Genomic DNA, 27442 nt, shown 5'->3' on the forward strand with positions numbered 1-27442 from the left:
TGTGTGTGTGTGTGCATTTATAAATGAAAAATGAAAAACACAGTGCATAGTCAGGCTCACTTTAACACTCCACTAAAGCTAGTTGAGGACAAAAAACCCCAGTCATCATAACACTAAAACCAACAAATGATTTCAAGGCAGAAGAAATCATAACTTCAATGAGGATCATTTGAGTCTTTCTTCTTTTGCACATTACCTCACTTTGCTTTCTTTTCTTGGTGAACGTGTATCGGAGGAAAGTATCTTGCAGTAATTCTTGCTTCACCAGAAAATGCCACAGCCTTTTGGCTGGCTGTGCTGAATAATCTTTTGATCTAGGAGGTGGGGGGGGGGGAGAGAAGGGTGTTACTGTAGAATTCTCTCTTTCTTTAAAAAAATGCAAGGAAGGATAAAACTGGAAGAAAATAAAAAGAGCCAAATAAAATACTAGAGGATACAGGCAGAGTTGGAAAGAAACACATTGCTTGTGTGCCGTTCTTAATCCTAAGGACCTGTCAACTGCTTTTGATCAGGAAAATGAAAGACCAGGCGTAGCTGGGCCTATAGATCAGGGTTGTGGAGGGACGCAGGTCACATGGAAAGCCTGTTCATTCACAGAAGATCAAAGTATACACAGTCTGTACAGAACACAAGAAGCATCTCCCCAAAGAGAGTCCACAAGGAGCCTCTGTGAATAATGTGTTTCGTGGAGTCTCATCCCATTAAAAGCCCACACAAAACCAAAACAGAAAAAAACTGCTGAAAGAAGCAAATAAACCAACAAAGCACCACCATATACCATAATATAAACCTAAAATAAAGGCCACAAGCATTTCAAGCTTTATTCTGTAATGGCTTTGGCGACTGCGATCGTCTAGGGAGCAATAAATAAGTATATCTTGGAGAACAGGTGAGGTCCCTGCAGCCTAGAGGTGGGCAAATATCCCCATCTTCAAAAAAGGGGAGGGGGAGAAAAGAAAGGTCCTAGAACAGATAATTAAACAGTCAGTCTGCGAGCACTTGGAAAAGGATGCTGTGATTACTAAGACCCAGCTGTGCTGCCTGGGATTGATGGAATTTTGAGTACAACATTTGGAGGGCCATGAGTTTCCTATCCCTAATTGAGATCATCATGTGTTCACTTTCCACTAGAGTCCGCAGTACTACTTATATTGGGGGGGGGGGGGACCTACTTGAACGGTGTGTTTTCAGGGTCAACCATTGCTTTTATTCGGGCGGCAGCTGCTCCCGGTCCTATTCCCACTTCAGTGAAACAGGTATTGATATAATTGGGTGGTGGGCCTTCAAACTGGTCCATTCTTTCTTGAAGGATTTGCTCCCAATTTTCCAAATTTTTAATCACAGCGATACCCAGAGGTGAGGTGACTGGAAGATCTAAAACAGCAATTTAAAATTCACCAACCATTCACACAAAATTGTATGCATTGGCAACAACAACAACAGGTCCCCTCCCACAGAAGGACTCAGGACAAAGGCCCATGCACAGATCTGAATAAGACTTTGCATAAAATTTCGCTTGTCCTTGATCTGGAAGCTGCTGTTAGTGCAGAATGTTGAGCATGATTGCTGTCAGGAGCAAGATCTTGTCAGCGTGTAAGGCCTATGCTCAGTGATCTATACTGGCTGCCAAATTGCTAGCAGGTCAAGTTCAAGGTGTTACAAGTATATCTAAAGGAGCGTCTCCACCCCCATCGTTCTACCCGGACACTGAGGTCCAGCCGAGGGCCTTCTGGCGGTTCCCTCACTGCGAGAAGCAAAGCTACAGGGAACCAGGCAGAGGGCCTTCTCGGTAGTGGCGCCTGCCCTGTGAAACGCCCTCCCATCAGATGTCAAAGAGATAAACAACTACCAGAATTTTTGGAAGACATCTGAAAGCAGCCCTGTTTAGGGAAGCTTTTAATGTTTGATGTATTATGGTATTTTAATATTTTTTTTGGAAGCAGCCCAGAGTGGCTGGGGAAGCCCAGATGGGCGGGGTATAAATAATAAATTATTATTATTATTATTATTATTATTATTATTATTATGCCCTTAAGAACAGTTTACCTACAAAATCACCTTACCCCATATATGCCCACTTGGGCGCTTTGATCGGCAGAAGGGCCACATAAAACCTGTTCTGCATTCGTAAGAACTTCGTCTTACACTTTGTAACTCCACGCCTTGTGACATCAGGCAGGTTCCATCACTGCACTCTTTTTGGCACCTGCTAAAAACATTCATGGGACGCAGGTGGCGCTGTGGGTTAAAGCCTCAGCGCCTAGGACTTGCCGATCGAAAGGTCGGTGGTTCGAATCCCTGCGGCGGGGTGCGCTCCCGCTGCTCGGTCCCAGCGCCTGCCAACCTAGCAGTTCGAAAGCACCTCCGGGTGCAAGTAGATAAATAAGGACCGCTTACCAGCGGGAAGGTAAACGGCGTTTCCGTGTGCGGCTCTGGCTCGCCAGAGCAGCGATGTCACGCTGGCCACGTGACCCGGAAGTGTCTCCGGACAGCGCTGGCCCCTGGCCTCTTGAGTGAGATGGGCGCACAACCCCAGAGTCTGGCAAGACTGGCCCGTACGGGCAGGGGTACCTTTACCTTTACCTTTTTAAAAACATTCAGCCTACCCAGACACGTAGAATGTTGATTAAAAATAAATAAATTATCTTGCTTGATGTGTTTCCTTTGCAATGACTCTTCAGGTGTCTTGCATGCCATTCATAGAAGAAAGGTGGTACAGTTAAACCTCGGTTCTCAAACGGCTCCGTTTTTGATCCTTTTGGCTTCTGAACACTGAAAACCCGGAAGTAAATGCTCCAGTTTTTGAACGTTTTTTGGAAGCCAAATGTCTGACGCGGCTTCCGCTGGAGTGCAGGAAGCTCTTGCAACCAATTGGAAGCTGTGCCTCGGTAGTTGAATGTTTCAGAAGCCGAACAGGCTTCCGGAATGGATAACGTTCGACCACCAAGGTTTGACTGTATATAAATTTTTAATAAGTGAATACACGAATACCATTGAATTCAGTCATATTTATTTTTGAGTAAACATGCTTCAGCTTGGATTTAGAATTTGCTTCTTTACGTAGAATTGTTTTCACAAAGCATGGGGCAACTCACCAGGTATTTCTAAACCAGCAATGGGGAAAAAGGTCTTAATATTGTTCAGAGCAAGTTTTACCATCGCCAAATGGATAAGAGCCCAGCTGCAGGGGGAAAAGGAAACAATTGAAATGTTACCAAGTGCAACACAACTCTCTCTCTCTCTCTCTCTCTCTCTCTCTCTCTCTCTCTTTACAACAGATGGTGTTTAGCACCACCACTTCAACTGCATTTTAAAATGTGTTCCACAAAACAACTGGATCTGAAGGTGCTCAATAACTGAGTGCTCAATTGCCAGAACATGGGGTTGTAGTATACTAAGTCAAATTTGGAATAGACCCACTGAAATGAATGAACCTAAGTTTGTTATGTGACATAATGTCAATGGGCCTACTTTCTGTAGGATTATCACTGGATAGAACCCATTATATTTTAAGGTTCGCTTTTAACAAGCAAATCAAAGGTGATACCCAGCATTAATCATACTCGGATCATTCTATTCAGTTCAATGACTCAGTAAAGTGCGATAATATTGGACATCACCCTAAGCTAGCAAGCTGTTTAATATAGTTTAAAAAGATGTTTTATAAAAGCATGAAAACAACATCCACTTTTGCTACATCTCAGCAACTAAAACAAAAGAAAATCAGATTTTTAAAGGAACCAAGTTTCCCCCTTCTGGCACCACACCTAGAAATGAAGGCAGATTATTGATGCATGAAATATAACTATAACCGTTCAGATGTCTATCCCTTCAATAAATATGTTGCCACCCTGATAGATACAGACGTATTTGCACTACCCCTTTCTGCAGTTTCACCTTAGCATCTGATGAAGTGGATTGTCGACTAGAATAGCGTACGTATGCTATTTTTTAAGAAAGCGCTTCTAAAATGTTAGTCCCTTTATTAAAATATAGATTAGTAAAAGGGACCCCGAGGAAATCTAGTTTATATCCAGTGCTTTTTTTTCTGGGGGGATGCAGGGGTACGCATACCCCTAAACATTTTGTGAATCTAACGGGAGAAGAAACTAAAATTTATTTTTAAAAAATAGTTTCTTCTGTAGCATAGTCAATCGTCAGTTCCGTTGCTACCCCTGATGGCAGCCTCATTTCCTGTCACGGTGTTTCCTGAATCTCAGACGGAAGCAAGCGTTTAATGTGTGAAGTAGGAGTTGGAATATAGCACGGTGATTGGTCTGTTTCATTGTTACCACCTCCGATGGCGGCTTCATTTCCTTTCCCGGTGTTTCCGGGAGGAATCAGAAAGATGTTAGTGCACAGAACCTCATGCCAATGTGGAAGTTACTGTGAGCTGTCTGCTGTGCAATATGAGGTAATGCATGTTCTTTGTACTTTTGTCCATTTACTGTATTTATTTCCCCCGATTTGAACTGTAAAATTGTGGTTTCCTAAGCATTTTTTTTAAAGAAAAAAAAAAGCACTGTTTATATCAGAAGAGAAGCTGAAGGTTCTGCATGCATCCATTTCAGCCCCTGCTGCTACCTGTAGGAATTGGCATCCTTGTGCTCCAGGATTTGCATATCGGAGAGGAAAGCATCCTCGTCCTCGTCTTCACTGTGGATGCTCTCATCAGAATCATATATCACACCACTGTCTGAAAAAGGAAGGAATGGCTGTAAAGAGAGGACAGAGTGAGATATCAAAACATGTTTTACACCATATCATCTTTTTCACAGATGTTACTTCGATTCACAGGTGCAGGAAAAAGACACAATCTTCATTATAGGAATCACCAGCCACCATGCTGAACTCGGAAGGAAGTTCAATGGGTTCAACTAGATAACCACTGAGGTACCTTCCTGCTCTTGGACTCTTTAACCCCTGCCACCCTCCTATTATTATTATTATTATTATTATTATTATTATTATTATTTCCGGAGGTCTCAGGGCAGTTCACAGAACAAAATCAAAATACAAAAGCACAAAATATATAATCAAAATAAAAACAAAAACCCAATAAGGTAAAGGTAAAGGTACCCCTGCCCGTACGGGCCAGTCTTGCCAGACTCTGGGGTTGTGCGCCCATCTCACTCAAGAGGCCAGGGGCCAGCGCTGTCCGAAAACACTTCCGGGTCACGTGGCCAGTGTGACATCGCTGCTCTGGCGAGCCAGAGCTGCACACGGAAACGCCGTTTACCTTCCCGCCAGTAAGCGGTCCCTATTTATCTACTTGCACCCGAGGGTGCTTTCGAACTGCTAGGTTGGCAGGCGCTGGGACCGAGCAACGGGAGCGCACCCCGCCGCGGGGATTCGAACCGCCGACCTTTCGATCGGCAAGCCCTAGGCGCTGAGGCTTTTACCCACAGCGCCACCCGCGTCCCCCCCAAATAACCCACATTTTAGAAAGACATTTTAAAAGGTCAATCATATATATATAAAAATATATATATATAAATAAAATACACACGCACATATACATACAATATATTTCACATAGGGTTGCCATCAGAAATGATCCAACCCCTCCCATTGCAAATAAGGGTTATTATCAAAATGTACAGACTTTCGGCTGTTTGCAAGAAGCAAAGTTGCATAAATGATACTTTAATTTAACTTTTTAAAGGTGATGATGGGCACTGCTGCCTTCGTTTAAAGGGAGGGAGGGGAATCAGGCATACTTGCAATAAACAAAAAGAATTACCTTTGCGACAAAATAGTCCAACATGCTGAGTTCCGGAGGGATGAATTTTTCTTTGTAAGACGGTCTTTCTGCAGGCACAGGTGGGGGGACAACACTGTCTTTGACTGGCCTTCCTGGCACTAACATTCTCATGTTGAATCTGCGGCGATGCTTGTCCATTTCTTCCGAAGGAACTGGAGGGGCTGAACGCAGAGGGGTTTAATAGCTACAACTTTGGCCATGAACCGGCACTTTTAATCATGATGTGGGTGTGCATTTCAATCCTAATCAAAAGCACACAAGTAATCAAGAGTTGTTAGACTGAAAGCATAAAACAAGCAGTGATAAAGCTCTTTGGTACCAAGTCCATACCTTAAAAAAGGGGGAAGGGTAGAGATAACTGTAATCTTCAGACAGATCCTATGCAAGTAGAAAGCTACTTCATATGCGATGAGAAAAAATAGCAATGCAAAAATTAATTCAATCAGAGAAGCCTCCTAGTTTTAGAACTGCATTTCCTTACAATGCTACTTAGGTATTTGTTCAATGTTAACGTCATGCAGAGAAAACTGGATTATTTGCCCCTCCCCCAAAACCCTGGTCAAGCTGTACTGAAGATTACACTTACTTTTGAAACAAAATGTGCTCAAATTTTAAAAGTACAGATCTTCTCTCTAACACAGGTGGGAATTAAGACAGCTGAAATACAGTCAACAGGCTGACTCATCTAACACTGGTCAAATATTGTCAAACACCGGTCGATTTTCTTATTTTTTTTTTTTAAATCAGTTTATCAGGAAAAGTACCAAAATGGTTTATATCCTCAACCGTTTAGACTTCTACTCTGATTACAAAGATAAAATGAAAGGGGGCAGGGAAGCATGTTACTGTGAAACAATAAGGAGAGATATTTTCATTTTTTAAAAAATTCAGTGGTTCATAGTTGTGTGCTAACAAAAGTTTCTCTTCTATAGTGCTGTTAAAGTCCAGGAACCTGCAGTGTTATGGCAAACAGTTATAACACAGTTAAAGATGAAGTTACATTGAAATTAGCATAGCAATTGCAAAAGAAAAAGAAAGTCAATAAAAAAGGTAAAAGGTAAAGGACCCCTGGACGGTTAAGTCCAGTCAAAGGGGACTATGGGGTGCAGCATTCATCTTGCTTTTCAGGCCGAGGGAACCAGCATTTGTCCATAGACAACTTTCCAGGTCATGAGGCCAGCATGACTGAACCGCTACTTGAGCATGGAGGACCGTGATGACTGCCAGAATGTATAGAAAGTCCGTTTACCCTCTTGTCGCAGTGGTACCTATTTATGTACTTGCACTAGCGTGCTTTCGAACTGCTAGGTTGACAGGAGCTGGGATAGAGCAACGGGAGTTCAACTCGTTGTGGGGATTCGAACCACCGACCTTCCGATCAGCAAGCCCAAGAGGCTCAGTGGTTTAGACCACAGCACCACCTGTATGATGTTCCCTTTTGTTCCTCAAAGTACAGAACATGCCACTTAAGAGTTAAGCAGAATGCACCTGTCTCTCTTATCATTGCCCCCAAGAGAGCCAATGGTTGTGTTTGTATGTAACACTAAACTACAGTTTGGAACCGCAGGGTCATGGGAGTGCAGTCTGCTCAGTTTCTGGTTCTCCTCTGGTACAGCCACAACAAGGCTGCAAGGTTTCACTTCCGTTTTCAATTAACCATCACTGAACCAAACCTGGGTTTAGTGTTAACCATGGTTTAGGGAAACAAGGTAAAAAGGTGAAGGTGAAGGAGCCCTGGACAGTTAAGACCAGTCAAAGGCAACTATGGGGTTGCGGCATTCATCTCGCTTTCAGGCCGAGGGAGCCGGTGTTTGTCCACAGACAGCTTTCCAGGTCATGTAGCCAACAGGACTAAACCGCTTCTGGTGCAATGGGACACCGTGACGGAAACCAAAGCACACAGAAATGCCGTTTACCTTCCCACTGTAAAGGTAAAGGGACCCCTGACCATTAGGTTCAGTCGTGGCCGACTCTGGGGTTGCGGTGCTCATCTCGATTTACTGGCTGAGGGAGCCGGCGTATAGCTTCCGGGTCATGTGGCCAGCATGACTAAACCACTTCTGGCGAACCAGAGCAGTGCACAGAAACGCCGTTTACCTTCCCACTGTAGTGGTACCTATTTATCTACTTGCACTGGCATGCTTTTGAACTGCTGGCTTGGCAAGAGCTAGGACAGAGCAACGGGAGCTCACCCCGTTGTGGGGATTCGAACCACCGCCCTTCCGATCAGCAAGCCCAAGAGGCTCAGTGGTTTAGACCACAGCACCACCCATATCCCTTCTGAATGCAGTTAGGTAGGCAGTCAATGCTTTTGCGATTCACCTCTTCTGCCAAATTTACACAACTCTGTTCCATTTGAAACTTGCATCTCCCTGGGTATACAACAGATGGTCAATAGCTAAGGCTTACTTTGCCACTTGGCCACAAGGCAATTCTTAAGATTCATTGAATATCTGACAATATTTGACCATGATGAAATAACGGGGAATCACTTGACTGGTCAAACCGATTTGACTACCCATTCCTACACACAAGTAACGTCTGGCTACAGTGCATCTTTACAGACCTTCATTAACGTCCTTTGTATCATCAGAAACTGGATCAGCTACTAGATTTAAAGAAATTTGTCTTCATTAGAAGGGAAAAGGGCATTGTGGAATGAGACAGGGAGGAGGCATTGTGGAAATTAACTCTACAACCAGTTGTTTAAAATTAAATACATAGAGAGGGAAAGGGAGAGAGGGAGAAGGAGAGATATGTCAACTAAAACGAAAGAAGTAGCTAGAGCTGAAATTTTCCAAGATCTGAAAATCTACTAAAATAAAAATACAACACACACAAACAACCCAATATATGCACCCATTTCTGATTTCATAGCTACTTCACTATTAATATTTTTAATAAATATTTTAATTTTTGTCAGGGTAGGAGTCAAACTATAATAGAAGTGAGAGGCCTGTTTTAAATAAAAGTGCTCTTCTAAAAGTATATATTCATTTTGAATACATCCCTCTTTAATGAATATTTCATATCACTTTTGTGAACTGCTCAGATATGTATATTTTACTAAGTGGCGTATAAATATTGGTAAATAAATTAAGTTAAGAGCTTGCAAGAGTGAGGGGGTTTGTTGTCTTAAACTGCAAGCATAACTGCTGCAGAAGTATGATCACAATGGGACAAATGAGAAATAAAAAATAAGATCATGCATATAAACTTCAAAAACTCGCTCAGTGCAGACACAGAAATTAAGCATTGTGGTTTATCTGAATTTAACAGATTAGGAGACTGATTACTTTATTGGCAACCGAAGAGAGCAGGGGAGACAGACCTTAGTAGTTAAGTATAAAAAGAACTTGCAAGTAACAGGCAGCACACCAAAAACTGATCCAAAAGTAATAAAAGCAGATCAAAGATTGGTTTCCATTATGATAAGCCCATTTCATAAACTCCCAGTTATGAAGAAAAGAGATAGCAGAAGATAAAGGAGGAGGGCATCTTCCAAAAAAAGGAAAGTGAAAAACAAAAATCCATGCCAAAAATATCCAGTTTGGAACATATTTCTAATGGAAAACAAAACAAGCACAGCAATCAGCACCCAGATTCTCTCACCATCCTTCTGGCATAGACGCTCTGAGTCACAGCCAGAAGCCATTTCATTGCTATTTGATAAAGCAACCTGGTGCGATGACTGCAGACTTTTTAAGGACACTACGTTTTCTACGTTGGTGGTTAAGCACTGCGGTTTATCTGAATTGAACAGATTAGGAGGCTGATTACTTTATTGTCTGCGGCAGCTTAGAGGCTCAGAGGCGGTAAACAAATTGGAAAAGCATCTGCGTATATTCTGAGAGCATACAAAACATGGATGTATATATCAATCACTAAACCAGCTCTGCAAGAACATATATACTATATTTTTGCATGCAAATTGTCCCCTTTTTCGTCAGGGAGAAAAGATGGGCAAGAAGACAGACCGAAAGCTCACCCCCCTAGAATCCTTACTTAGCATCTCCTGAGATTTTACCACTCGTTGCCCACAGACAGTCAAGCCTTTCCTTGTGGTCATAAGGACTATAGAAGTAAGGCTGGTATTTTCAGGGCATAAATCCTTGGCCTAAGAACAAATTAGGTACTTGCACTGCACTTTTACTAGCATCTGAATGGTCTTGTATGGCGGCATCTATATTCTGCATGCCAATCTTTCTAGAATTCGTCCGAGACCAAACTCCCTTGCTGCTTTTGCTACTGAAACATTGGGGTTTATTCTTTTCTTGTATGCTTTTCTTGTATACATTTACTCTATGTAGCTGCTTTATTGATGCTCTTATTATGAGATTATTCTTGCAGTTGTTGATTTTGTGATATATGGTATTGTTCTGGTTGCTGTACGCTGCTTTGAGCACAATTTTTTAAAAAATGGCTAAGTGGCAACAATTTATGCTGAAAATGTTCTTGTGCAAGCTGTGTTCAGCTGATTTCCTCCTACAGTGGTGCCTCGCAAGACGAAAAGAATCCGTTCCGCGAGTCTCGTCGTCTTGCTTTTTTTCGTCTTGCGAAGCAAGCCCATTAGCGGCTTAGCGGATTAGCGCTATTAGCGGCTTAGCGGATCAGCTGATAAGCGGCTTAGCGGATCAGCTGATAAGCGGCTTAGCGGATCAGCTGATAAGCGGCTTAGCGGATCAGCTGTTAAGCGGCTTAGCGGATCAGCTGTTAAGCGGCTTAGCATCTTGGGAAAAAGGGGGGGAAGGAAAACCCCCCCCCGCAGGAACTCGCAAGACATTTTCGTCTTGCGAAGCAAGCCCATAGGAAATTCGTTTTGCGAAGCACCTCCAAAACGGAAAACTGTTTCGTCTAGCGGGGCACCACTGTATTCTCCCTTTCCAATGCATCCATCCCTGTCACAAATACCACACACTTCCTAAGGGGCACAGTGGGCTGCAGTGGGCAGGAAGTCTCACTGTGTCAGTTTCCTCTAACGCAAACTCTGGATTCCTAGCCAACACATTTATGAAGTGTTCATCTGTACAGCCTTTTCCCACTAGGCAGTTAGGCCTTTAAAAAGAGTATAATTCCAACTCAGAATATAGTTCCAAACAACCAGGTCCTATGCATATTCACTTGAAAATAGATCTTACTGAAAGTAACACATCTACACAGTGTAGCTAATGTAAATTTTGAGTGGAAGATTAACAAATGGTAAAGAATCAATGCTAGCCCTACTTGGAGCAGATCCCATTCAAGTTAGTGGGCATGGCTATTCATGCATCTCAGTGGGACTACTCTGACTAGGACACTGGATGCAACCCTCAGTGTTTGCATGCAGGAAATACTATCTATTTAAAGTGCTGTCTGCATAATATAATCAAAAGACTGCTGGTAGGCCAGCTCACGAATGCTGCCAAAACTGAAAATCAGAAGCCTTCTGCACACAGGGTTGAGATGAATAACTCCTGTCAAAGTGGTTTAAACCCGATGAAGTGAAAAATACATTGGGAAATGGCTTATTTTACAGGAGTTTACATTTGATGCGTTACTGGTAGCTTGGCAGGTATTGTCAGTTTCTTCCCCCTAGAGGATGCCAGCTAGTAAAATGGTATTATTTGACACTTTCTCATTTGGGATGCAACAGGAAACAGCAGTTTAAGTTAATCAGGATCAGAATGCTGAAACCAACATGCAAAGGGGGTATCGGCAGGGCAAAGGTGGAAAGTGCAGGCTTGGTCTCATTCCTGCCTTGTTAAGCTTTAGTTCAGCAAGCCAGGGTGGTAAACATCCAAAGTGTGCTTGTGGAGCAAGCCCCCCTTTCACAAATAAAGAAATGTATACCATCGACCCTTAAAATCATGCAGTCGAGGGGCCTCTGAAGACCTTTTCCCATCGTACTGGACAGGGATGAGGAACCTGTGGCCCTCTAGATATTCCTGGACTACAGCTCCCACCAACCCCAGTCAATGGGCATGCTGGCTGGGGTTGAGGGGATTTGGAGTCCTACAAATATCCAGAGAGCTACATGTTCTCCATCCCTGATGCAGGAGGATGCTTCAAGAACATCAAATGCTTCCACAGTGCTGTGATGGAACAAAATACCCCCAAGCTTAAAAGGAGTATAAGAAAAAGTGTTTTACAATCCAGGACTGTGCTTTGAAGTTTGTATTGTAACTCACAAAATTCTCATTCCCAACGCCTCCCACGCCACCCGCGTTTACAGTCTCCTAGGAGATACACTACCTGGAATATTTTCCGATTGCCGCCTTGGTTTGATCACAAGTTTTACTCCTCCTCCAAAGACAGCAGCCCACATTCGGTTATTCAAGGGGTGGGCTGCTAGTCGAAACAATTCGTTGCAAGCGTTGGTAGCCAGAGCCTGTATCAGCAGGCTTAGGTAGACTGCTACAACGGCTTCACAAAGCAAGACATTTAGCTTTGGCTGGTCCTCATCCTGGGCTGTATTTAAGAGGTTTATTAGTGAGCTCACACCTGCAAAAACAAAGATAAGAAGAGATGATGGGCACATTAGATTATGATGTGTTTGTCCATTCTCCCCACTGAAATATGAGAGGCACCATCAGTATTGGCACACCACCGGCTCTTGAAGGCACACCTGTTTAGACAAGCATCCTTCTGGTCTCCTGACTGGAATCTCCTCTTTTAACTGCTTGCTTAATTATACATTTGAATAGTAAAGGTAAAGGAACCCCTGACCATTAGGTCCAGTCCTGGCCGACTCTGGGGTTGTGGCGCTCATCTCACTTTATTGGCCGAAGGAGCCGGGTCATGTTACCAGCATGACTAAGCTGCTTCTGGCGAACCAGAGAAGCATGGAAACGCCGTTTACCTTCCCACCGGAGCAGTATCTATTTATCTACTTGCACTTCATGCTTTCGAACTGCTAGTTGGCAGGAGCAGGGACCGAGCAACGGGAGCTCATCCTGTCATGGGGATTTGAACTGCTGACCTTCTGATCGGCAAGTCCTAGGCTCTGTGGTTTAACTCACAGCACCACCCACGTTCCTATACATTTGAATAGTAGATGCTTATTTTAATGTTTTCATCAAATTGTTATAGTGTGCATTTTAATTACACATGCTTTTTTAAAGTGGTCTACACTTGTGAACTGCTTAAAAGTCACCCTGGCAATTAATTGTTATATAAAGAATGAAAAAAAATAGATAACAGCAATAAGAATAATAGAACTATCTCCACTTAATGCTTTATGATCATGCAAACATGAACCCAAAGTGTCCAGATGACAGAATGTGTATTGAACAGAACTTTCTCCGGCCTCCTTCCAAATTACATTTTAAAGACAAAATTGGGAAATCCATTTTATATATGTACCAAGTTATTAAGATACCCAATAGCTGCTATTCTGAATTTTCTATATAAAAAAAACGAAAAAAACCAGTTACATTAAAACAATAGAAAACCACTACCTCCACCCCATTTATAAAAGCAGCATTACAATAAACTGGAGCTAAAAACTATTACCAAGCAGAAATCAGATATCAAATCTGTCTCCTGAGGAAAGCACATGCTTTCTAGATTATGCTCCCAAGATTTGCCAAGGAAGTGTCTTCACTTGGACAATGAAAAACAGTTGAGGGTGAGACGGGAGGGAAGTTCTACCTCAAAGAAGCTTTTCAAATCCCCTCATTACTCAGACATTGATGGCATTAGCAAATTCAACAGGATCTCCTTGTAAACTGGGCATATCGTGCAGCCGGCTTGTTTCATCCAAGCAGTGTTTCAGTAATCACATAAGCCCCGTGCAGGCAGACAGTAAAGAAAGCTGTGCCTGTGTGAGAGATCAGGATTGCGCTTTCCACTTTTGGCAAGTTCCATGCACGTAGGCTCTGTACGCATGATTTGCAGGGTTTCCATCAAGCTGAAGTGAGCCTATATGCAGAGGCACTGCTTGCTACTGAAAAGGGGCCCTTGCCCATCACATACCATACTTTTCGCTACATAAGACACATTTTTTCCCTCCTAAAAAGTAAGGGGAAATGTGTGCGCGTCTTATGGAGCAAATGCAGGGGGGAGGCAGGCAGGAAAAGCCCCCAAGAGCCGCACACAAGCTCCGTGCGGCTCTTGGGGGCTTTTCCCCAGGAGGGAGAAGGGACTGACACGGCCAGTCAGTCCCTTCTCCCTCCTTGTAGAAAAGCCTGCAGGAGCCGTGTGCTCCTTAAAGGGTGCGCGGCTCCTGTGGGCTTTTGCGGGAGGTGGGGGTATTGCGCACGGCTAAAGAGGAAGCCAAGACAGCGAGCGGGATGGATAAGATTTTTTTCTTGATTTCCCCCTCTAAAAACTAGGTTCGCCTTATGGTCCGGTGCGCCTTATGGAGCGAAAAATACGGTAAATCTGAACGCAACTTGCATACAGGGGAAGAGTTGTAGCTCAGCAGTAGTTTTCCAGTTCAATTCCTGGCATCTCCAGGTAGGGCTGGGAAAAACTCCAGCCTGAAATCCTGGAGAGCTGCTGCCAGGCAGTGCAGGCAATATTGAGCTAGATAGACCATGGATCTGATTCAGTATAAGGTAACTTCTTACATACCTGTGCTAACTTATATGAATCAAATCTTAGCCCTCCCCTAATTATTATACTATTTAAGTTTATTGTTCTAACCAAAAACCATGACAAACCTGCGGCGACAGTACCAATAAAACAATATAGATCATACATCCATAATATGAGCCAACATCCATGATGTAAGAGAGGTTGCCAGAGACACCAACAAACTCAAAACCAGCTTGATTTCAAATTAAACCTCAGAATCGTCACAATTTACAGTGATTTTATCTCTGAATCTTCACAACAATTTATGGTGATTTTATCTAACTCCTTTTTTCCATATATCTATATGGTTCCCAGATGATCTACAGGTGGTCATTCATAACTGGCCAGTGAAGAAATCCAGTGGAAGAATGAAAACAGAAACTTAACTAGATGCAGGAATTCAAGCCACATGGCCACTCACTGCTAGCAATATATGAAAACAAACAATGGCTTGTTGATGCAGGCATTGTGCCAAACAGTAGTTAAGCTTCCTCAACTTCATGGTTTGGCTTGGTTTTTGAATCGAGCCTATACAGTTGTACCTTGGATCCTGAACGCCTTGCGACTCTAATGTTTTGGCTCCCAAACTCCACAAACCTAGAAGTGTTCTGGTTTGCAAATGTTCTTTGGAAGCTGAACGTCCGACGCAGCTTTGGCAGCTTCCGATTGCATGCAGGGAGCTCCTGCAGCCAATCGGAAGCCATGCCTTGGCTGTCAAACATTTTTGGAAGTCGAACGGACTTCCAGAACGGATTCTGTTCGACAACCAAGGTATGACTGCACACCTATTGAAGCACATGCATGATATTATTATTATTATTATTATTATTATTATTATTATTATTATTATTATTATTTATTTGTACCCTGCCCATCTGGCTGGGTTTCCCCAGCCACTCTGGGCGGCTTCCAACAAAGACCAAAAATACACTAAGATGTCGCACATTAAAAACTTCCCTGAAAAAACTTCCCTATTGTTAGGGAAGGTGAGTTGTCTTACCAGGCCACTGTGCAGGCAATGAATTTGGTGTAGCATGCTCTTCAATGCTCTCTGTCCTCAGTCTGCGACGGTCACTCAACAGCAGTCCTTGATAAACCATTCCTGTAAACTGATTTGTTTCTGTCTGACTGCTAAAAACAAGTTTGATTTTGTTGTTGTTAATGTGACAAAAAATGGCAATTGAGTTTCAATATCCATTTCAAGATTTTGCACATAAAGGGTGGGCTCCAATTGGCGCATTTGGACTCACTGAATATGATCCTAAGGTAACATGAGGCAGTTCACCAAAGGAAAGTTTCATGTCTTTTCTGTCTGCATCACTTCCCGTGCAATTTGGCCTCTTTAGAGAGTGAGGGTTGTGGGAGAGGAAGAAGTCAGCCCCAAACTGGGCATGGATCTAAAGATAAGTTAACTTAAGCAAGCTTCTAACCCTTTCCTCCTCCAGCAGCCACCCCCCCAAACTCCCCAGAGCGGGTGGCAGAAGAGACAGAAGGGGGAGGCAAACTTTCCTTCCATGAACTTGCTTAACCTATCTTAGTCACAAAAAGGCTTTTGATTCAGTGGAGTGTCTGCTAACAGAAGGAGAAGGAAGATGGTTTTGGCCAATTACCCCTTCTCCCTGCATCTCCCCAGATCAGCTCCAGACAGTGAGGGAACCCTTCAGAAAAGTTGGTAAAGGGACTGCAGGAGAAACAGGAAAAAATAACCCCCCTTCCTCTTTCATTAGTGGACACTTCTTCTGGATCAAAACCCTTTCCATGAGACCCAACCAGGTTTCATCTAAAGATTCCTGTTTACAATTAGGCAGAAAGCTTCTTTATTCTTCTGATCAGTGTCTATGTGATTATTCTCTTCATTACAAAATAAATTGATACCAGGGCTCTTTACTCCACCACACTAGCTGGGAGAAGCAGCCTTTTTAAAAATTCTGATTGCATCCTCATAGAATGAGCTTAGTGCCTTAAAACCACTGTCAACATTCAGAACAACCGTCACAAACAAGCAAGATGAGACTATATAAAGCAAGTGACTACACAGTTTATGACTACTCTGGACTACAATTTACAATCTCCCTTTTTAATTTTAGAATTATTAGACTGTCCCTGATCAGAAGCAGAGAGTCCTCATACAACCTACTAAGCACAGAAAAGAGATTACCTGTAGCTGTGGCTGTCACACAAGGCTTGGTAAATAGATGCGGAAAGGGAAGCGGCTAATGAATAGAGGGTATGCACCTAAAAGAGGAAAAATACAGCATTTATTTTACAAGGGTGTAATTAATATATGCTTTTTCAAACTAGCATGGCACTGAACTTTTGGGCAAACTGATTTTGCATGAAAAGCTGCTGTTTTGGAGGTGTGGCTGTGCATGAGAGGCAGAAAGTATCCATGAAAAAAAGGTAAACAGCATTTCCATGTGCTCTGGCACTCATCACAGTGTCCCGTTGTGCCAGAAGCAGTTTAGTCCTGCAGACTACATGACCCAGAAAGCTGTCTGCAGACAAATGCTGTGTCCCTTGGCCTGAAAAACGAGATGAGCGCCGCATCCCAGTTACCTTTGACTGGACTTAACTGTCCAGGGGTCCTTTACCTTTTTACCCATGAAAAAATAAATATCCACAGTCTTTTAAGCCTTTTGTTGGTTCGGAGGAACTAAAGATGCACCCCTTTCAGCTGGCCAGATCTTGCAAGTAGAACAGAACTGCTGCTCTTATGTGGTTTGTTGCTCTTTAGTATTCAGTCTGAGTCCTGCACAAAGCAAGGTTTTGCTTTGCCATAGGACACATGCAAAGCACGCGGGTGGCGTTGTGGGGTAACCACAGAGCCTAGCACTTGCCGATCAGAAGGTTGGCGGTTCGAATCCCCGCGACAGGGTGAGCTCCCGTTGCTCGGTCCCTGCTCCTGCCAACCTAGCAGTTCGAAAGCACGTCAAAGTGCAAGTAGATAAATAGGTACCGCTCCGGCGGTAAGGTAAACGGTGTTTCCGTGTGCTGCTCTGGTTCGCCAGAAGTGGCTTAGTCATGCTGGCCACGTGACCCGGAAGCTGTACGCCGGCTCCCTTGGCCAATAAAGCGAGATGAGTGTCGCAACCCCAAGCAGCCACGACTGGACCTAATGGTCAGGGGTTCCTTTACCTTTACCTAGGACACATGCAAATGTCAGGCAGGTACAGTCCTACTCCATTGAAGCAGAGGGCTTACACCATAAAACCCCTGTGTGTATACAACTCTTTTTTCATTTATTAATTTTTCATTTATATCTTACTTTCCACCAAGGAGCTCAAGGTGGAACACATGGTTCACCTCTCCTCTCCATGGTTTTCTTTCTTTCTTTTCTTTTTTAAAGGACTCCTGGATGGTTAAGTCCAGTCAAAAGTGGCTATGGGGTTGTGACGCTCATCTCGCTTTCAGGCCAAGGGAGCTGGCGTTTGTCCATAGACAGTCATGTGGCCAGCAGAACTAAACTGCTTCTGGCGCAACGGAACACCGTGATGGAAACCAGAGGGCACAGAAACGCCATTTAATTTCCTGTCACAGCAGTACCTATTTATCTACTTGCGCTGGTGTGCTTTCCAACTGATAGGTTGGCAGGAGCTGGGACAGAGCAATGGGAGCTCACTCCATCACAGGGATTCAAACCACCAACCTTCTGATTGACAAGCCCAAGAGGCTCAGTGGTTTAGATCACAGCGCCAACCGCGTCCATGTTTGACCTCACAACGACCCTGTGAGGGAGGTTAGGCTGAGAGACTGGGACTGGCCCAAAGTCACCCAGCAAATTTCATGGCCAAGCATGGATCCAAACCCTTAGTCCAGCACTCCAACCACACTGGCTCTCAAAAATTAGCTCAATTCTGCTCTGGTTAGGATCCGAACCAAGGCTCCCATGCCCACAATACCACTCTATAACCATGACAAGCTACCCGGATTCTTGCTGCAGCACGCATCAAACCATACTCTTCACAGTCTAAAAGCTCATTTCCCTGTTTGTTACCTTTACGTCTTCAACATTAGGATGGGGTGGTGTTTTCATCTGCACAATAGTATGAAGGATATCGTGGATGTGGTTATTTAAATACAGCACAGGGTTGGCTATAACCGTTTTTGTTGAAGCAATGCTTGCCGACAGTAACGGTAGTGTGGTGGGTAATGGGAGGGGTGACTGGAGTTGCTTGACTGTGGTTTCCTAGTGGAACAAAAACAAAGCACCAAAAAAGTGTCACATGACTATGAGCATCGCAGCGGTCTGAGATCACACAACAAATGTCCCATCGGTCCCAGCCAGCATAGCCAGTGCTCAAGGATGATGGGAGTTGTAGCCCAGCAAATATGTAGAGGACCACAGTTTCTCCCCAGCTTACAGAATATGAATGAAATTGATTGAGAAATGGCATTGCTGCTAAAACTGCAATCAAGGTAGAACCACCACGAGAAAGGTTTTGTAAAAGGAAAGGAAACTGGCCTTACGATGGAGACAATGCTATAGGAGACAATGGAGATAGGGGAAGTATTTAGAAGAGGGATAAAGGCAATTTATGAAAATCAAAAAGGGAAGCTTATTATAAACAGTGAAATCTCAAATACGCTTCCAATAAGTAAGGGAACGAGACAAGGGTGCCCCCTTTCTCTGCTACTATTTATTATGGTACTAGAAATTTTACTGACAGCTCTTAAGAAATGAATCAGAAATAAAAGGTATAACGTTATGTCAGGGAACTGCCATCAGGGCCGGAGGGAGAGAGCGGGCTCCAGAGGGACTCCAGAGAGCACCCCGGGAGGGGGAGAGGCAGCCCATCTTCTGGGGAAGAGAATCAGCGTAGCACCAGTGGAGAAGGGGGGAAGATGGGGGAAGCGGCGAGGCAGTTCCATGACTCCTTGCCGGGGATCAGCGGGGAGAGTAAGGGTCCTCCGCTGCCCACACCCTCCTTGCGCAGAAGGCTTCCGCGCAGGGAGAGTAGGTGGAGACTAGGCGTCAAAGAGCTTCTTTGCTGGAAGAAGTTCAAGAAACGCCCACTGACGGATTCTGCCAGCGATTGAGACAGCCACGGGTGAGTGGCTGTCCGGACAGAAAAGGTTCACTCAGGCAACCCAGCCAGGTGTGGCGCCGGTTTACGCACGAGCAACCCCTAGAACCATTACACGTTAGGTAGTAAGTCCTTCAAAGTGAAGGCTTTTGCTGATGACCTAGTCATTCTAACAGAAAACCCAATAGAATGTATTGTTCAAAAGTTAGAGAAAATATATAAATTTGGTGAAGATAATTATTTAAAAATGTTATATGGGTGGTATATGACCCCTAGTAAAGTGGCAAAAATTTATTAATTGAAATTGAACAAATGCTGGAGGTGTAATATGAGGAGGGAACGATGTTACATATGTGGTGGGGGTGTAACAAAATTTAAAATTTCTGGAACTCTGCCTACGATGAATTGGAAAAAAAATGCTTAAAATCACATTTGAAAAAAACCTAGAGGCCTTCCTCCTGGGAATTATGGATATTAACATCCATGAGGGAAAAAGAAAGTATTTTTATATGCCACAACGGCGGCAAGAATGGGAATAGCAAAGGATTGGAAAGGGGAGAGAGTTCCAACAAAGGAAGAGTGGCTACTCAAATTTTGTGAATATTTAGAGTTAGCAAGAATGACGGAGGTAATTAGAGGCCAACACACACAAAAAGCCAAAAAAGACTGGCTATGTGTAAGAGATTACATGAAAAAACATTGTTCTCAAACTATATCCTGGTTATGTTTTGACTAAATCTTATAAAGGGTACAATGGAAAGAAAAAGAATTGGGAGAATTGAATGAAATAAAGAATAATGAGCACAGTAAGAAAAAGATCTGTAAAAGGAAAGCTGCAGTGAGGTGGTGGGAATAATAATAATAATAATAATAATAATAATAATAATAATAATAATAATTTATTATTTGTACCCCGCCCATCTGGCCCTCCCATCAGATGTCAAAGAGATAAACAAATACAGTGGTACCTCGGGTTATGTACTTAATTTGTTCCGGAGGTCTGTTCTTAACCTGAAACTGTTCTTAACCTGAAGCACCACTTTAGCTAATGGGGCCTCCCGCTGCCGCTGCGCGATTACTGTTCTCATCCTGAAGCAAAGTTCTTAACCTGAGGTACTATTTCCGGGTTAGCAGAGTCTGTAACCTGAAGTGTATGTAACCTGAAGCGTCTGTAACCCGAGGTACCACTGTATAGTCAATAGAAAAAGAGAACGGAAACTGGGCCTTACCTGCTGCGATTCTTGCAGCAGAAACTTGAGCTCCATTCTCACAGAGGCGAGACCGCCGCCCTGTGCCCCGTGTAGGCTGCAGTAGCTTAGGAAAACCCTCAGGAGCGCCTGGTTCTTCTGCAGCCACCACTTTCGCCGCTCTGCGTGCTCGCGCTTGGCTTGCAGCCTACGCCGCTCGATCTGGTGCCGCTCGTAGGAGCCGATGTCCCCCTTGTCCCCCACTTCTTCTCGGTCAAGGAGGTCCCCGTTTATCTGGGTCCCTGCTTCACCCTCAACCTTCCCGCGCGCTTCGTGGTTACAGATGTCATGCAGAGCAGCAATTTCCTTCTCCAGCCAGTTGTAGAGCTGGAAGCGGAGCTTTCCTCCATCGACTTCGTAGCCGGTGGCCAACGTTCTCAGCTCCGTCATGAGGATTTTGAGGCACGCTCTGAACTTCAGCTGCTCAGCGATCACGTCAACTTCGATGTCGTCGATATAAGCATCATCGCCCGGGCTTCTCCCGGCTTGCTTTGCACTTTCTGGTTCCTGTTTTGAGCCCTTCATTTGCAAACCATCCTCCTCCTCCTCTTCCTGCGAACTGCTTTTGTCTTCCCCCCAGTCCAATTTCAGAGGCTCATCCTCAAACGTTACTGCAGGCTTACTCCAGTCAACGAGGGCTGCGGACTCCATCTGACTCGTCAAATCCGCTGAGCTCTCTCCGGGCTGCGACCAGTCTGCAGCACTGCCTTCGCCCGACGCCTTTGGTTCCAATTTCACACCGTTCTGCGCAGCAGGACTCTCGCCGGCTTCTTCTGTCTTGATGAAGATATTGGATTTGCTGCTTATTTGGGGGAGCTTGGAAAGGACCTCGAGGGCTAGCACGGGACACCCCACTTTAAAATGAGCATTTGCAGTAGTGAAAAACAGCTTTCTCTCAATAAGGTTGATTCTGTCAATCAAGCTTTTCTCGGCTTGCAATCCCAAAGTGGCAAAGGCTCCATCGGGCAGGCAAAAATTTCTTCGGATGAGCAAGGGGTGAGTGCGAAGGTAGTTGTAGAAACTGAAGACCACAGGATTGCATGATTTGACAATGACTAGAGAAATCAGAGATTAGTGACACATCAGAAATAGTCATAATGGCTATGGTAATTGAAAGCAGCTCTGGAAAGTCTTTGGGGTTAAAGGAGGGGGGGATACATACATGTAAATCAGGGGTGACTATCCTGTGGGTTGCATCTGGCACCCCATTTCTTTGCCAACCCCAAGACCTCGTCCTAAATTTGTCATTGAAAAAATTGCAAGTTTTAAAGAATGGTTTGATGATCTGCCCCCTTGAACTATCAGGATGCCAAAAGGATTTTCTTCCCCTTGTCAATAAATAATAAAATTAATATACTAAAAAAACAAAAACAAAAACCCTTCTTACTGACTGGTCCCATAGGTATTCCACTGTAATGTCAACATGGCTTTTAAAATGGTTTTAAATTTTAATATTCCGTTTTAAAAAACATGGGTCCCTGCTGTGATTCTTCCGATGCCAAAAAAGTTTTGTGACTCCCCTGCTGTAAACAAAAGGAGAAACTGCTTTAAAAAACCAGGGCTCATTAGGTTGCAAAATGTGACAATGCCCAGAACATCAGAAACGGGAGGTTCAGATCTCTGACAGACAGAGATCTATAGTCGGAGCTTTGGAGCTATTTATTGGCTTTTCTCTTTCTAATGGTGATTATTATTACTTAGCAAAACATTATATAGGGACGCAGGTGGCGCTGTGGGTTAAAGCCTCAGCACCTAGGACTTGCCGATCGAAAGGTCGGCGGTTCGAATCCCTGCGGCGGGGTGCGCTCCCGCTGCTCGGTCCCAGCGCCTGCCAACCTAGCAGTTCGAAAGCACCTCCGGGTGCAAGTAGATAAATAGGGACCGCTTACCAGCGGGAAGGTAAACGGCGTTTCCGTGTGCGGCTCTGGCTCGCCAGAGCAGCGATGTCACGCTGGCCACGTGACCCGGAAGTGTCTCCGGACAGCGCTGGCCCCTGGCCTCTTAAGTGAGATGGGCGCACAACCCCAGAGTCTGTCAAGACTGGCCCGTACGGGCAGGGGTACCTTTACCTTTACCTTTAGCAATACATTATATATAATTTATTAATTATATTTATATAACCGTGACCACTGCCAATGTTGTAGGGCTGTTGGGGCTTTAATTTTTGTTTGTTTGCTTTGTATTTAGTGCCTGGTTGTTTTACCCGTATTTTTCGCTCCATAAGACGCACCAGACCACAAGACGCACCTAGTTTTTGGAGGAGGAAAACAAGAAAAAAATATTCTGAATCTCAGAAGCCAGAACAACAGGAGGGATCGCTGCGCAGCGAAAGCAGCAATCCCTCTTGCTGTTCTGGCTTCTGGGATAACTGTGCAGCCTGCATTCGCTCCATAAGACGCACACACATTTCCCCTTACTTTTTAGGAGGAAAAAAGTGAGTCTTATAGAGCAAAAAATACGGTTATTATTGTTCCTTTCCGTTTGTTCTCTGCAAGCTTCTATTTTATTTGAGGTATATTTTAGCTGCAAGTTGCCTTGAGGGTGTTTTCGGCACAGGGCAATGAAAAAAACCAACCAACCAAGTGCCTTAAATAAGTAATTGAAATGAAGCAACATTCCTTCCAAGACTGAGGCTTTCCTAACAATCTGAAACAGTGGCATTGCGTCCTTTGCCGGTGCCCAGGGTGTGGCGCAGAGGGTGAACATAAAACCTGCTGTGTCGACCCAGCCTTTGTTGCCAACACTGCTGGGCAACTGTGGGGCACAGAGGGTTCGCAGCGCCACGGTGTACCACTTGTGCGCCTGCGCATGGGGGAGCCGAACTGGCCAACATGGCCCTTGGCAGGTGCATCCACTCAACATTGGCCGGGCAGCCATTCAGTGAGGGTGATGGGGATATAGCGGCAAGGCCAGGCCCAGACAGGTTGGGGAAGGGAGGGGATCCCTGCGGGGGAATGCCTGGTTCGCCCCCCGTCCGAATCGTGCGCCCGGGACTCGGCCCAGCTGCCCCTCCCCCAGCACGCTACACCCCTGATCTGAAACAGTCTTTACCTGGGTTTTCATCATCTTCCTTTGGTGTTTGTTCCAGTAAAGTGTCGAGTGCTCTAGTGTACTCTTTCATTACCCAGTAGGAAAGACTTCGCAGGAAAGGGTCCGGGTGCAGTTTTGCACAGCTGAATCCACTTCCATCTTTCTCACAGCCCAATATCTTCTCATAAAGGATGGCTGTATAGGTGGAGGAGATCTCAAATTCGGATTCATACAGACGAGCGATAACCATAGCTAGTTGGATGTCTTCCATCTTCTCAAGACACACCTATGGAGAAAACGAACATCAAGGTTCCATAAGCGCAATTTAATTTACAAATATTTCTGCGTTTATTTATTATGCGTAGGGCAGGTTGCAACGAATATAACACCACGTGAAAAACAGTTTAAAACAATTTAGAGTCGCAAAAGGAAGATGGGTCCAAGTTTTGAAATGTCAATATAAATGTAAAATTAGTGAAATGTATAAAATGAGTGAAATGTACATACTTGAAAAGTATAAATAAATAAAATTTGGGAGAAGGGAAGAGACTACAGTCATACCTTGGAAGTCGAACGGAATCCATTCTGGAAGCCCGCTCGACTTCCAAAATGTTCAGAAACGAAAACATGGCTTCTGATTGGCTACAGGAAGTTCCTGCAGTCAATCGGAAGCCACGTTGGACGTTCGGCTTCCAAAAACAGTTTGCAAACCAGAACACTCACTTCCAAGGAGTTTGCGGCGTTGGGGAGCCAAAACGTTCGAGAACTAAGCTGTTCAATAACCAAGGTACAACTGTACTACAGATATATGAATGAACAGAAGAACCTATAAACCACCACAACAAAACCACCCATGTATTTGGGGCAACAATACCTCAATAGCATCTTTTAGTGACCCAGCCAACAAGAAAAAGGCAGCCGACTGCTCAAAGCGCTGTTTCCCCAGCAAAGCAAAAGCATTTTTCAAAGCTGCTTTGCGCCATCTATCTTCACTGAAATTATGGCTGAAGAACTGTGTCATTTTCTCATCATGCTGAGACCTGTGTTGGAAAACAAAGGGAGATAGATATGCCCATTAGGGCTGCACCTTCTGTGCACATTCACCCAGAGGTAAGGCCTCTCAAACTCAGTGGGACTCACTGCTGAGTCAACATAAAGAAGGATCGCACAGGAAGCAGAATATCAACTCGAAAAGTGGCACAAGTCTCTGTAATTTTATACAAACTTTTGCCTATATCCTAACTGGGTGTTTTTCAAGGGAAGGTAAGATAAAGGTAAAGGACCCCTGAATGGTTAAGTCCAGTCAAAGGCAACTATGGGGTTGCAGCGTTCATCTTGCTTCAGGCCGAGGGAGCCGACGTTTGTCCACAGATAGCTTTCCGGGTCATGTGGCCAGCTTGACTAAACCACCTCTGGTGCAACGGAACACCGTGACGGAAACCAGAGCACATGGAAATGCCATTTACTTTCCCAGTGCAGTGGTGCCTATTTATCTACTTGCACTGGGGTGCTTTCGAACTGCTATGTTGGCAGGAGCTGGGACAGAGCAACGGGAACTCACCCCGTCGCGGGGATTCGAACCGCCGACCTTCTGATCGGCAAGCCCAGGGGGCTCAGTGGTTTAGACCACAGCACCACCCGCGAGGGAAGAAGGAAAGGCCAAGTTAATGGGACTTACCGAAACAGACCCCACACCACTGCTTTTTTCTTCATCGCAAGGTAAAATAGTGCAGCATCCAAGGCATCGTTGTTCCTCTGAAATGCTGCTTTTGCAACCTGTCGTATTTAGGAGAAAAAGAAAAAGAAAAGTCAACAGTATCACAGAGATTAAGAGCTGCAAGCAGATTAAACCACGCAAATTGCAGGTGATCTGCAGATCTGCCTCTGGCCTTTAACCCAACCAACCTGCCTTCAACTGCTTTCCCTAAGCAGCAAAAGGGCATATTCCCATCTTTGTTTTGCCTTCTTTCCTAGAAGCAAAAATGTATGGTGCCATCGCTGGTGCCATTACCTCTATCGTATCTGCTTTTCTCAAGCTCCTCAATGAAATAGCAAACTAATAAAATGCTTTGATTTTTGTCAATGATAGTATCCTGCTCTCTCCTGCTCCCCACCCAACAGCCTTTCTGCAAAAGGAAGATAATGTATCAGGGTAGGTAGGTAAACAATAATAATTGATTGATTAGCAGCAATATTGATCCTATGCATGCTTTTCTATGCATGCTCAGTGTTGGACAAAATAATACTGTAATATGAAACATTTCTAAGCATATTGGATAAGCTCGATAAAAATGTTGACTCAATGTGTGGTGGCCATGAAAAAGGCAAATTGCATGTAAGGGATCATTTGAAAAGCAATTGAAAATAAAACTGCCAGTATCATAATGCCATTACACAAACCTATGGTGTGACCACATTCGGAATACCATGTTGAGTTCTGGTCACCTCGTACCAAAAAAGCTATTATAGTGCTATAAAAAGTTCAGAAAATGGCAACCAAGATATCAAGGGGATGGAAAGATACAGCCATTATGGCTAGTAGCCACTTAGAGACCCATCCTGCATGAGGGGATACGGGTGGTGCTGTAGCCTAAACCACTGAGCCTCTTGGGCTTGCCGATCATAAGGTTGGCGGTTTGAATCCCTGCAACAGAGTGAGCTCCCGTTGCTCTGTTCCAGCTCCTGCCAACCTAGCAGTTCAAAAGCATACCAGTGCAAGTAAATAAATAGGTACTGCTGTGGCAGGAAGATAAATGGCGTTTCTGTGCGCTCTGGTTTCCGTCACAGTGTTCCGTTGCGCCAGAAGTGGTTTAGTCATGCTGGCCACATGAACTGGAAAGTTGTCTGGGGACAAATGCCAATTCCCTCGGCCTGAAAAGCTGAGCGCCACAACCCCATAGTCGCCTTTGACTGGACTTAACCATCAAGGAGTCCTTTACCTTTTTTCCCCACCATCCTTCATTAATTTGTCTAATTCTCTCTTAAAGCAATTCAAGGGTGGCCATTTCTAAATCTTGTGCGAACAATTTCAATGTGGGAACTATCCACTGTGCAAATAAACGCTCTCTTTTGTGCGACCTGAGTCTTCCAATACAGTGGTACCTCAGGTTAAGTATTTAATTCGTTCTGGAGGTCTGTTCTTAACCTGAAACTGTTCTTAACCTGAAGCACCACTTTAGCTAATGGGGCCTCCTCCTGCTGCTGCTGCCGCGCCGCCGGAGGCCAATTTCTGTTCTTATCCTGAAGCGAAGTTCTTAACCCGAGGTGCTATTTCTGGGTTAGCGGTGTCTGTAACCTGAAGCGTCTGTAACCTGAAGCGTCTGTAACCCGAGGTACCACTGTATTCAGCTTTACTGGATGCCCCTGAGTTCTAGTATGAGGAAGGGAGGAAAACTCTCTATCTATTTCATCTGCATCAGGAATAGTTTTAAATACCTCTGCCATGTTCCCACTGCCCAAACACCCTTGCCTTTTTTTGGCAAAGAATAGTCCCAAATGTTGTAATGTTTCCTCAAAGGCGAGTAGCTCTAGCTTTATTATTATTATTTATTGAATTTATATACTGCCCTATACCCTGAGGTCTCGGGGAGGTTCACAGAATAATGTATTTGGTCTTGTGTTTTGAACAATTCCGTACCAGCTCAAACTTGCTTTGTGGAAGAGCTTTGGAGCTTTATGATTGCAACCCCAACAGCAAATCTATTTAGGCTCAGAATAGTCAAAGGGCATTTCCCAACTTAACCACAGTTCTACAGCCAATCTCTTCAAATGGCAGCCTGTGATCATATCTTGCGTGCCTGCATTTAAGCTGAGAATAGACA

General features: G+C 44.3%; 1 protein-coding gene across 8 annotated transcripts in view; it reads right to left on the reverse strand.

Annotated features, from left to right (window-relative positions):
- Positions 1–27442, reverse strand: part of DMXL2 (Dmx like 2) — a 106932-nt gene that overhangs the window by 19190 nt on the left and 60300 nt on the right. For 3 of the 8 annotated variants that reach the window (XM_083712331.1, XM_083712327.1, XM_083712334.1), the window contains 14 exons: positions 25300–25397; positions 24496–24661; positions 23643–23907; positions 20574–21646; positions 18315–18506; positions 16479–16555; positions 15321–15451; positions 11996–12244; positions 8331–8372; positions 5744–5925; positions 4585–4715; positions 3096–3181; positions 1173–1374; positions 197–314 (listed from right to left, as the gene is read on the reverse strand). In XM_083712331.1, coding sequence (XP_083568457.1) covers positions 197–314; positions 1173–1374; positions 3096–3181; positions 4585–4715; positions 5744–5925; positions 8331–8372; positions 11996–12244; positions 15321–15451; positions 16479–16555; positions 18315–18506; positions 20574–21646; positions 23643–23907; positions 24496–24661; positions 25300–25397 — 3012 coding nt within the window. The remainder of the gene's footprint in view (positions 1–196; positions 315–1172; positions 1375–3095; positions 3182–4584; positions 4716–5743; positions 5926–8330; positions 8373–11995; positions 12245–15320; positions 15452–16478; positions 16556–18314; positions 18507–20573; positions 21647–23642; positions 23908–24495; positions 24662–25299; positions 25398–27442) is intronic. The other 5 variants (XM_083712333.1, XM_083712330.1, XM_083712332.1 and 2 more) reach the window with 3 other exon arrangements.

This window comes from Podarcis gaigeae, assembly GCF_964106915.1.
Source record: "Podarcis gaigeae genome assembly, chromosome: 14".
Taxonomy (NCBI): Eukaryota; Metazoa; Chordata; class Lepidosauria; order Squamata; family Lacertidae; genus Podarcis; species Podarcis gaigeae.